The following is an 11,940-nucleotide window of genomic DNA, read 5'->3' on the forward strand; positions in this document are numbered from 1 at the left end:
TAACTCAGCAGCTAGAAAGACTGATTTAAGAGTGATAGGAAAACATTTACAATAGGATTACTAGATTTAGCAGGTAAAATTTAGAACACACACTTAAATTTAACTTTCAGATAAGAATGAATACATTTTCAACATATTTCCATACAATATTTAGGATACATGCAGGATGAGTCTTTGTACTTAATTCATGAAAAACCTCACTGTAAATTTCTTTAAAAGACTATACCATCCTGAAAGGCTGTGAGAGTTCAGATTTTACCTTATCTTTTAACCCTTGAGCTTTAGAGGGAAAATATTAACTACTAGTGATAAGAGGATGACTTGTCATTTTTTTCTAATCTAATATTCATTGATTGTCCCTGAACATGGTGGGAGTAACTTTTCTCTAACTGGACTCTACCCCTTTCACAGGATATTTAGTCAATGATAAAACCAGTTTATAAACCCAGGAGGAATTGCAGTTGAGTTGTTGATTCAAGTGGGAGACAGCTTTTAGTTTGGTAAGTACTCAATTTATGCATCTTTACACACTGGCACAACTAGGTAACTTGAAAAAACAATTTTAAGTATTTTTTCTGTGTTTGTGAAGGAGAGAGAATGAGGGAGAGTGAGACTAAAGCAGCACTGTTATTTATGATGTTCCAATTTTTTTTTTTCTTAAAAAAAATTTTTTTAAATTTTATTTATTTTCCCTTTTTGTTGCCCTTGTTGTTGTTTTTTGTTGTTGTTGCTGTTGATGTGGTTGTTAGAAGGTAAAAGGATTAGAGTTTATATCTATTGAAGACTTTTTTTTTGAGAATTAATCACAGTTTGTTTTGTTTTCTAATTTTTAAAAATATTTATTTGTTTATTCCCTTTTGTTGCCCTTGTTGTAGTTATTATTGATGTCATTGTTGTTGGTTAGGACAGAGAGAAATGAAGAGAGGAGGGGAAGACAGAGAGGGGGAGAGAAAGATAGACACCTGCAGATCTGCTTCACCACTTGTGAAGTGACTCCCCTGCAAGTGGGGAGCCAGGGGCTTGAACCGGGATGTTTGCCTTGCACTTTGCATCACATGTGCTTAACCCGCTTTGCTACCGCCGGACTCCCCTTTTTTTTTTCTTTCCTTCTATTAAGTCATGCTGGAGGAACCCGGGGCCTCACACATACAAAGCATGCACTCTATTGTATTGTCTCTTCCTCTCTATCTCCTCCTCCCCTTTCATTTTCTCTCTGTCTTATCAAATAAAACAAAACAAACAAGCAAACAATGACTGCAAGGAGCAATGGACTCATACTGAAGGCATCAGGCCCCAGCGATAGATAACCCTGGTAGCAAATAAATAAATAACATAGCATAATAGGGAGATAACATAATGAATGGTTAAGCAAAAAGACTTTCATGAAACCTGAGGCACCAAAGTTTCCAGAAGCACCACAAGCCAGAGCTGAGCAGTGCTCTGGAAAAAAAAAGAAGTAAGAAAAGAAAGAAAGGAGAAAAGGAAGAAAGAAAGAAAGAAAGAAAGAAAGAAAGAAAGAAAGAAAGAGAGGAAGGAAGGAAGAAAGGAAGAAAAAAAGAAAGGAAGGAAGGAAGGAAGAAAGAAAGAAAGAAAGAAAGAAAGAAAGAGAGAGAGAGAGAGAGAAAAAGGGAATGGAAGAATTAGAAAGGAATGGAAAGAGAAGGGAAGAGAAGAGAAAAGGAAAAGAAAAGAAGAGATGGGAAAAGAAAGCATGAATGGATTTGTGGCTGGGATTTAGCTCACTAGGTTCAACTCATACCTTACTATACAAGAAGCTCTGAATTTTAGCCCCTCTATCACAGGTAAGCACCATGAATGGCACTGGGGAACTCTATGCGTTGTGTTTCTCTCCTCTTTCTGTCTCTAAGTCCCTCACGGCACAAACGAAAAAGAAAGAAGAGAGAGGGTGGAAAGGGGAGGAGGGAGGAAGGAAGGGAGGTAGGAAGAGAGAGAGAGGTAGATCAGTCTGGACCTAGAGTATTATTATGAATGCAACAAGGCCTTGCGATCGTTCTCATGAATTAATGAATTCAAATTAATGACTTTCACAACCTACTTTAGTAGGATTATTGTACATACTTAGAAAGTACAGATAGAAAGTATAAAGACTTGACTTTTTTGGGAGTCGGGCTGTAGTACAGCAGGTTAAGCGCACATGGCGCAAAGTGCAAGGACCGGATCAAGGATCCCGGTTCAAGCCCCGGCTCCCCACCTGCAAGGGGGTCACTTCACAGCGGTGAAGCAGGTCTGCAGGTGTCTATCTTTCTCTCCCCCTCTCTGTCTTCCCCCTCTCTCCATTTCTCTCTGTCCTATCCAACAACAACAACAACAATAAAACAACAAGGGCAACAAAAGGGAATAAATAAAATAAATATTAAAAAAAAAAAAAAAAAAAAAGACTTGACTTTTTTTTTTTTTTTTACCAGGGCTTTGCTCAGCTCTGGCTTATGGTTGGTGCTGGGGATTGAACCTGACTTTTTTTGCCTCCAGGGTTATTGCTGGGGCTCAGTGCCTACACTAAGAACCCACTGCCACTGGAGGCCATTTTTCGCATTTTGTTACCCTTGTTGTTACTGTTATGGTTTCCATTGCTATTGTTGGATAGGACAGAGAGAAATGGAGAGAGGAAAGGAAGACAGAGAGGGGGAGAGAAAGATAGACACCTGCCTTGACTTTGGTTCTAAATAGAACTAGGATTGCGTCACAGGTCCACCATCTACACTGGGCAAGTTTCTCTAGAAATCTGCTTTCCTAATTTTAAGATCGAAGTAATAACAGAATCCACCTCAGATGATTTTATAACATTAAATGATTTTAAATAGTAAACAACAGAGATAAATGGAATGTGTTTATAACTGTTACAAGAATTAAATTTATAAAATAGCCAAAGTGACTACTAGTATTGTCTAGATTCATTAGAAAATCTTTACTGTAAACCATCAATCCTCCCAATTAAAAAAAAAAAACTGCTAAAAAACACTCAGAGAATTAGAAAACAAGGGAGTCGGGTGGTAGCACAGAGGGTTAAGTGCAGGTGGCGCAAAGTGCAAGGACCTGCATAAGGATCCCGTTTCTAGTCCCCGGCTCCCCACCTGCAGGGGAGTCGCTTCACAAGTGGTGAAGCAGGTCTGCCGGTGTCTATCTTTCTCTCCCCCTCTCTGTCTTCCCCTCCTCTCTCCATTTCTCTCTGTCCTATCCAACAACAATGACATCAATAATAACTACAATAAGGGCAACAAAAGGGAATAAACAAATAAATATTTTTAAAAATTAGAAAACAAAACAAACTGTGATTAATTCTCAAAAAAAAAAGTCTTCAATAGATATAAACTAATCCTTTTACCTTCTAACAACCACACATGCATCGTTACCACAGATTCTTACCTTTGGCCTATAAAGGAATTAGATTTTTACCCATCAAAGCAGCAGAATGGTTTGATGCAGTTTCTCTGGGATCATTACAGATAGCTGAGAATTTAGATAAGAAGCACACATCAAGAATTCTCCCAGCTTTGCATGAGAAGGCACATACTCCTTTAACACTGTGTATGCTGTTCAGATAAACATCTTAAAATGTGCTTTTGCTCTTCTATTCCCAATCACTTAGACTTCGAGAAACTAGAGATTCAACATGGCGGCGAAACCCAAGCTTCACTACTTCAACGCCCGAGGCCGAATGGAATGCATCCGGTGGCTCCTGGCTGCAGCTGGAGAAGAGGTGGGTTCTCACAGAGGTCATCTTAAGTTGGATCTAAAACTGACTAAATTAAAGTCCTTTTTTCATCTAAGCCAGGAAACTTTTCTTGCTAAATGATCTGTCAAGATTTTTTTGTGAGAAAAACTGTCAGCTGTTAAAAAGATACAAATTCCTTTCTTCAAAAGGCAAAGAAAATGAAATGTATGAAACATTACAATGTGGTGTTCATAGCTGAACCTAAGCAACCTAAAATAGCATTTATGACATTTTTGAAACGTGTACTGATAAAATACTGTATGACACTAAAGAATAATGATAAAATATATGATATTTGGTGGGGGAGTAGATAGCATAATGGTTATGCAAAGAGACTCTGATGTCTGAGGCTCCAAAGTCCCAGGTTCAATCCCCCACACCACCATAAACCAGAGCTGAGCAGTGCTTTGGTTAATATATATATTAATATATATATATGTACATATATATGATATTTGGTTCAATTTGATGTGATGGAGGAGGATGGGTAGGCAGGCACATATGACACAAGATTGACTTGAAATTAATATTGAAGCTGTATGATAGGCAAAAGGAGGGTCATACCTTTTATTGCTTTTTTGTTTGATATTACATAATAGAAGATAACAATTCAGAAGTTAGAAAATAGCTGAAATAAAAGTTAAATAATAACTAGAGATATAGGAAGGAGCAGACTAGAGCAAATTACCTGATACAGGTGTAATGTATTTACTTGGTCATGATTTGGTTTAACATAGCTAAGTATCAGGTTCTGTGCTAAGACGCAGGGACACATGGATAAAGATAAATAGGTTCCTGCCCTTAGACAGTTTACATTCTGGTAAGGAAGCAGGAAATTAATTAGGTGCTTAAATGAGGGTTGCCAGCATCTAGGAAAACATTTAAAACACTTTGCTGTGTTAAAATGCCACATTCCTACTGGAGAATGTGGATCTCTGTTGAGTGCTTCCCTCTAGAAGGGTCATTGAGATATACTTCTTAGTTTAGATGAGAATCTAGTCCCTTTCTCAGGGGAAAAGTAATATAAAAATATTTAGATAAATTAAAAAAAAAACTATGCTGAAACTTTTTTTCTTCTTTGAATTAAGAAATCTTACCTACAGTGTCACATATTAGCCGAGTCAAAAATCTAAGTTGAACCAGTTATGTTTGTGAAGCTGCATGACCCATTTCATATAGTATTCTTGTGATAAGAAGTGATGCAAATTAAAGCAGGTGTGTCTTCACGACAATATATTAAATGGTTACTGGTTCAAGGCATACTTCTACTAGGAACACACAGTCGCTTGTTCTGACTTTACATGGAGAATCAGGTCTTCTTATATATTAAAAATCCCTAAACGAAAATACATCTTAGTGTCTCCTTGAAGTGACATATGACAACTTTTGCCAAATTGTGACCTATCAAAAGAGGTGTAAAACAGAACAGAGGGGGGTTGGGTGGTGGCACACCTGGTTAAGCACATACATTACAGTGCGCAAGGACCCAGGTTCAAGCCCCAAGTCCCCACCTGCAGGGAGGATCTTTGTGAGTGGTGAAACAGGGCTACAGGTGTCTGTCTGTCTGTCTCTCTCTCTAGCCCCCTTCCCTCTTGATTTCTTGTTTTCTCTACCCAATAGATAAAGATAATAAAAATTAAAAAAAAAACGGAAGTAAATTGACTCTGCAAGAATGAACACTTAGTTTTCCAACAGTGCTTTTACCTGATAACTTTAACTTAAATTTCTGAATGGCCTCCTTCACACTTCGCTGGGTATCCTGCCAAACTCAGAAATCTTACCATCTGCATATTAGGGATCATATAGGGAAGATTCAGGGTTAAAAATTCTATAATGTTATGAAATAATAGTAACTCATTTATTATTTGTTTCTTAGTTTGAAGAGCAATTTATAGAGTCTCCACAAGATTTGGAAAAGTTAAAAAATGGTAAGTCTAAAATATCTAAATTCCACTGAATAGTATATAATAGAAGTTATAAGTTGGGATATAACATCATGCTATACCCATGGATGTGAATGGTGGGAGTTAGCACGTCTTGAATGGAGAAAAAAAAATGAGTCAAATGTAAAATGTGGGATTGCAGAGCTAAAACACTCTAAGTTTTTGCTCAAGGACTATTTTGGTGCCCTGGAAACATGCTATTTTTTTTTTCCTGATTGTTATATGTGTTGATCCATATCAATCCAGTATCTCACATACATTTCTTCACCAATTATGTGAGGAAAGAGAGAGAGACAGAGAGAGAGACCCAAACAAACAGATAGTGACCCAGCTTTGTTTTGAGTTATGTTTTCGTATGTATTTGACAAGGTAATATCTTAAAATTAATTAAAGATTCAGAAAATTGAATGGCATTCAACTAACTTAAAGGTCAGGTAGAGTGTGAGTAAGGAGATACAAAATGTTCAGGAGCAGTGAAGTGAAGAAAAAAAGGTCTGCCCTGTATAACAGTCTGTGCTGGAATTTGAAGAACATAGAAGAAACTTGAAATTCTCATTTAGAACTGATGTTAATGGCCTAAAATTCATGTGACTTTAGGAACTTCCCATTTGAAATGACTTCTGGCAGATGGCTTCTTCTGGGTCTTATTAATTTCTACAAAGAATATTCACTAAGATAAATTGACACAATATACACAGATTTACTATTTATCTAGGTTGGAAATAAAGAGATAAATGAAATAACAGATTAAACATTAAAAGGTAGCTCAGTGGGAGTCGGGCCATAGCGCAGCGGGTTAAGCGCAGGTGGCGCAAAGCACAAGGACCGGCATAAGGATCCCGGTTCGAACCCCGGCTCCCCACCTGCAGGGGAGTCACTTCACAGGTGGTGAAGCAGGTCTGCAGGTGTCTATCTTTCTCTCCTCCTCTCTGTCTTCCCCTCCTCTCTCCATTTCTCTCTGTCGTATCCAACAACGACAACAACAATAGTAACTACAACAATAAAACAACAAGGCCAACAAAAGGGAATAAATAAATAAAATAAATATTTTTTTAAAAAAAGGTAGCTCAGTAAGTAAAAGGAAACAAACTTAAGGGGCTAGGCGGTGGCACATCCCGCCGAGTACATTACAGTGTGTAAGGACTCAGATTCAAGCCCTGGATCCCCATTTACAGGGAGGAAGCTTCATGAGTGATGAAGAAGGGCTGCAGGTGTCACTCTCTCTCCCTTTCTATCTCCCCTTTGCCTTAGTCTCTCTTGATATATAATGAATACAAACTTATTTCCATTGAAATATAATCAAGTATTGATTTTTAAAAATTTTTTAAAAAAATATTTATTTATTCCTTTTTGCTGCCCTTGTTGTTTTATCGTTGTAGTTATTATTGTTGTTGTTACTGATATGGTCAAAGTTGGATAGGACAGAGAGAAATGGAGAGAGGAGGGGAAGACAGAGAGGGAGAGAAAAAGATAGACACCTGCAGACCTGCTTCACTGCTTGTGAAGCAACTCCCCTGCAGGTGGGGAACCAAGGGCTCGAACTGAGAGTCCTTGTGCTTTGTGCCACCTGCACTTAACCTGCAGTGCTACTGCCCAACTCCCTTGATTTTTATTCCTTTTAAATTTTTAGTCTTCTCAACATTTTTTTCCCAAGAGAATATTATCTGTACATTTTAACTCAATTGTCTTTTTTCTTTTCTTCTTCAAAAGATGGGAGTTTGCTCTTCCAGCAAGTGCCCATGGTTGAAATTGATGGAATGAAGTTGGCACAGACCAGAGCCATTCTCAACTATATTGCCAGCAAACACAACCTCTATGGGAAGGACTTAAAGGAGAGAGCCCTGTATGACATTTTCATATTCTTTCATTAAAAAGTAATGGAAATAAGTTAGGTCCTGACTGAACAGATCCATGGTAGAGGATCAGGACAGACAGGCTATATACATTTTGGTTTTATAAGCACAGGCCTATTATAACATAGTTTTAGGATTATGAGGACTTTCACCTGACTTGGAATCAAGTAAGTATGATTATCTCAACTGGTGTGGTTCACATACAGCAGGTGACAGATGTTCTCAATAGTTAGTGTACTGTTTAGTAGGCAGGAGGACAGGAGAATCATGACAGCAGGTGTTTAGCCCTTTAGAAATTGGACAATTGAGGCCAGGTGGTGGCGGGCTTGGCTAAGCACTTGCATCATAGTGCGCAAGGACCCAGGTCTCCACCTGCAAAGGGAAAGCTTCACGAGTGGTGAAGCAGGGCTGTAGGTGTCTCCCTATCTCCCTCTCTTCCTCTCTCTTCTCAATTTCTCTCTATCTCTATGCAGTAATAAATAAATAAAAACATTAAAAAAAAAGAAATTGGGCATTTGTCACAACTAGGGACAAGGGGACAAAGGATCTGATTGTTTGTAAAAAGGGCTTGAGAGGGAAGGGGCCCCAAACACTGATTTTCAAGTTCCAGATAGTGTAGGAATGATGTTATCTAACCTATTAACCAGTCCTATGAAACTGCCACTTGATCAGTTTTGTAGAGGCTGATGGCTAAGTGGTTGGGTAACTGGTGTATATAGACAGAAGAAACTGCAAAACATTCTCATTAATTTTGTGCACCAAACACAGCGATGTTTTAATATCTATCAGTCAAAGAAATACAAATGTCCATCCGCTGACAATATATCTGTAAACCTAATTATTGTTTATCCTTAAATGTGAATAAATATATGGACTCATACTACAACATGAATGAACATTGAAAAGTTGCATTACAGAAAAGAAAGCAAGCACAAAGTCACACATTGTAAGATATTATTTTTTTAATAAAATATCCAGACATTTACATTTATATCAACAAAAAGCAGTTTTTATATCAACAAAAAGCAGGTCTGAGAGGAAAGGAAGAGTATGCAGTGATGGCAAGAGAATTGAGAAGCATTTTTTTTCTTTTTTCTTTTTTTTTTAGTATTGATGAGAATATCTTGAGGCAATGGTAGATAGCACAATGATTATATAAAATCTCTCATGCCTCATGCCTGAGGCATGCCTGAGGCTCCAAAGTCCCAGGTTCAATCCTCTGAAGCACCATAAGACAGCTGAGCTTAAAAAACATAAAATAAAATAAAATAAAAAGAGTATGCTGGATTAGATGTGGTAATGGTATAGAATTCTGTGAGTTTACTAAACTGCAAATTGTAATAGGACGCCATTATTATATGAGGCGTATGTTGCTAAGATATAAGGTATATATTGCTAACTCTTACTTTAAATGTGGTCCTATAGAAATGCCAGTTAGAAACAATAACCCTACATCTAGAATATTTCCTGTTTGTAACTGTATCAAATTGCATATAAAATAAGGGATCATTTTAGATGGAGATGAAATGGACATCAGGTCAAGTTGGACAACAGTCATGTGCAACAGACTGTGTTCTATGGTGAATAGTTGGAAAAGCTATTGACATTACACATGCAAATGGACTGTAAGGTGAGAGAAGTGGACTAGTACTGAGATAACTGTACAAGGTGCCTCTTGGAAATTACTCAGCTACAAGTTGTTAGCCACAGGAGTCACACTAAGTGTGTGCACAGAACAAAGCACTGCAGATGGAGCAAACATGAGGTGTAGTATAAAAGGGGACTTACAACAGCGTACCAGTATTTCTCTGTTCGTGACTCTTGACAGGTCAAATATATCCTCCAGCTCCAATAGGTCATGTGCATAAAAAACTTTCAAACATATACTGATCTCAATCGCTTGTTCTAGAATGTTAATAGTAAACAAGAATCACAATCTAAAGACTGGCATCTAAAATTATCCCAAGTATTTTTGGATTATTTTGCTACCTCCTGGTATCCCATTCTTTTATATTTTTAGACTATAATCTTGATGGCAGGAAATATTTGACAGTTTGATCATTTTTATGTTTCAGGATTGACATGTATTCAGAAGGTATAGCAGATCTGAGTGAAATGATCTTGCAATTGCCACTATGCCCACCTAATGAAAGAGGTGCCAAGCTTGCTCTGATCAAAGAGAAGGCAACAGGTCGCTATTTGCCTGTTTTTGAAAAGGTCAGTGTTATGTTCAAGAATAGGGGGACACTGAGACTAGAGGTCAAAAGAAAAAAATTTCTGGGCATTACAAAGTAAGTTGCAGACATCAGTTGCTGTTCACCTGGAGACATATGGCTACTTAGAATATAGCCTGGTGTAAGTTAGGACTCAGAGACAATGTTATACAAGGAGTTGGGCAGTAGTTCTTCTTAAAGGAAGAACAGGTCAAGCACATGCGGCGCAAAGTACAAGGACCAGTGTAAGAATCCCGGTCGAGCCCCAGGCTCCCCACCTGCAGGAGAGTCACTTCACAGGCGGTGAAGCAGGTCTGTAGGTGTCTATCTTCCTCTCCCCCTCTCTGTCTTCCCCTCCTCTCTCCATTTCTCTCTGTCCTATCCAACAACAATGATACCAATAACAACAATAATAACTACAACAATAAAACAACAAGGGCAACAAAAGAGACAATGTTATACAGAGACAGTGAATTAAAGTTCATCCAGGTTGATTCATATCCCTGAGAGATAATGAGGAAGAGGAGAGAGGAGAAAAGGACAACAGAGGGGTGTGAGCACACTCAAATAACCTGCTAAGACTGCAGGCCCTGAAGGTAAAATCAGCAGTAGAAAGAGAATGAGAGAGCAGAGGTTTCACATCCTGAAATCTGAGGACTGCTAAGACCAGAACATGTGGTGCACAGACTCAGTGTGCATAGATGATAAACTCGGTGTCCAGCAAAAGTCCGTCAAGGGACGCAAAGTGTTGGGAGAGAGGAAAGATTATCAAAGTCTGGGCTTAAAGGAAGAACAAATCAACAATAACAGAGACTCACTTCTGCCTCTGTCTCAAGTGGGAAGGTGAAAATAAGGGCCTGAAACTCCTCAGACATCTACAGATAACAGCAGAGGTAGCAAAGTCAGGCTGGTCAAGCCCAGGGAAGAGCCAGAGGACCCAGTCTCTCTCTAATATTCCTGACCTGCTTTTTCACATTCCTGCAGGTGCTAAAGAGCCACGGACAAGACTACCTAGTTGGCAACAAGCTGAGCAAAGCTGACATTCACCTGGTTGAACTTCTATATTATTTGGATGAGATTGACTCCAGTCTTCTGGCCAGCTTCGCTCTGCTCAAGGTGACCTCTCATAGTCCTCAGAGGGGAAGGCACCATTCTCATCTTGGAATCTAATTCTTGGGATTAGGATGGTGATGCTGTGATTCATACTACTGACCAGACTTTATTACTCCAGGTTTACAATGTTTGCTTTAAGTCCCTGACTTGAATTTTGTTTGGTGAGGAAATTTTAAGAGACATAGAGAGAGATACCATTGCATATAAGCTTCCTTCAGTATCATAACCTTATGCATGTGCAGCTAACATGTCAACTGGGGCCTAGCAGGAAAGTACATTACCCCATGTTCTTCATTTGGTTGTTTTCTGGGATGATCTCAGAGTTCCTGATTTGTGGTAATGATGGGCGTGCAGTCCTTAACTTCTTTGTAAGGTTGTGTTCTTGTTCTTATTCTTTGCAGGCCCTGAAAACCAGAGTCAGCAACCTCCCCAATGTGCAAAAGTTTCTGCAGCCTGGTAGTCAGAGGAAGCCTCCACTGGATGAGAAAACTTTAGAAAAAGCAAAGAAGATTTTCAATATTAAGTAAAACATATAGTTAACCAGCTCATCAGAATGAATCTTCTAGTTTTCCAACAATAACTGCCTTGCCTGAATGTAGATTCTGGCTATTGTGACAGTAATAAACTATAGCAATATATATGTTAATGGAAATTAAATTAAAAAATACCAATAAACAGATTTCCACAGTAATTTATTATTTTTCATTAAAATCATACATGACTTCATATATTAATGCCTTACTTTGTCTCTTTTTTTAAAGTCCTAGATTGAACTTTGATCATTTCCATCTTCACCAAGAATTGTTATGCAATATTTGTTATATAGTTACCGAGCATCAGGATAGAAATTTGTAATGGGCATTCCCAGGTTTCACAAAATCAATATATTAATTAAACCAACACCAACATCAACACCAGAACTTAGTGGGTGGTAGAGGAGCTCTAGTGGCCTTCGGATAAACTGGAGAATCACTGAAATCTTGGTGAACACAGAGGAAGCCCATTCTTCCTGGGAAGCAATACAATGAGGAGGTCAATGAGGCCAGGTGGGAAGGCATTTCTCAGATGGGCTCAGTAACCTATAC

The 11,940-nt window shown here is 38.4% G+C and overlaps 1 protein-coding gene across 1 annotated transcript; it reads left to right on the forward strand.

Annotated features, from left to right (window-relative positions):
• Window positions 1–387: 387 nt before the first annotated feature.
• Window positions 388–11,583, forward strand: LOC103107699 (glutathione S-transferase A2-like). Its single transcript, XM_007516509.3, has 7 exons — window positions 388–500; window positions 3,608–3,718; window positions 5,610–5,661; window positions 7,387–7,519; window positions 9,605–9,746; window positions 10,727–10,858; window positions 11,257–11,583. Exons 2-7 carry the CDS (start codon window positions 3,632–3,634, stop codon window positions 11,380–11,382), a joined length of 672 nt encoding a protein of 223 aa, XP_007516571.1. The 5' UTR covers window positions 388–500; window positions 3,608–3,631; the 3' UTR covers window positions 11,383–11,583.
• Window positions 11,584–11,940: the final 357 nt, after the last annotated feature.

This window comes from Erinaceus europaeus, chromosome 4 (genome assembly GCF_950295315.1).
Source record: "Erinaceus europaeus chromosome 4, mEriEur2.1, whole genome shotgun sequence".
Taxonomy (NCBI): domain Eukaryota; kingdom Metazoa; phylum Chordata; class Mammalia; order Eulipotyphla; family Erinaceidae; genus Erinaceus; species Erinaceus europaeus.

Bases quoted from the DNA above. Each gene is read 5' to 3' on its own strand.
- LOC103107699 (XM_007516509.3), top strand. From the start codon at position 3,632: ATGGCGGCGAAACCCAAGCTTCACTACTTCAACGCCCGAGGCCGAATG. The intron at 5,662-7,386 runs GTAAGTCTAAAA...CTTCTTCAAAAG, and splicing joins TTTGGAAAAGTTAAAAAATG to ATGGGAGTTTGCTCTTCCAG. The intron at 10,859-11,256 runs GTGACCTCTCAT...TATTCTTTGCAG, and splicing joins CCAGCTTCGCTCTGCTCAAG to GCCCTGAAAACCAGAGTCAG.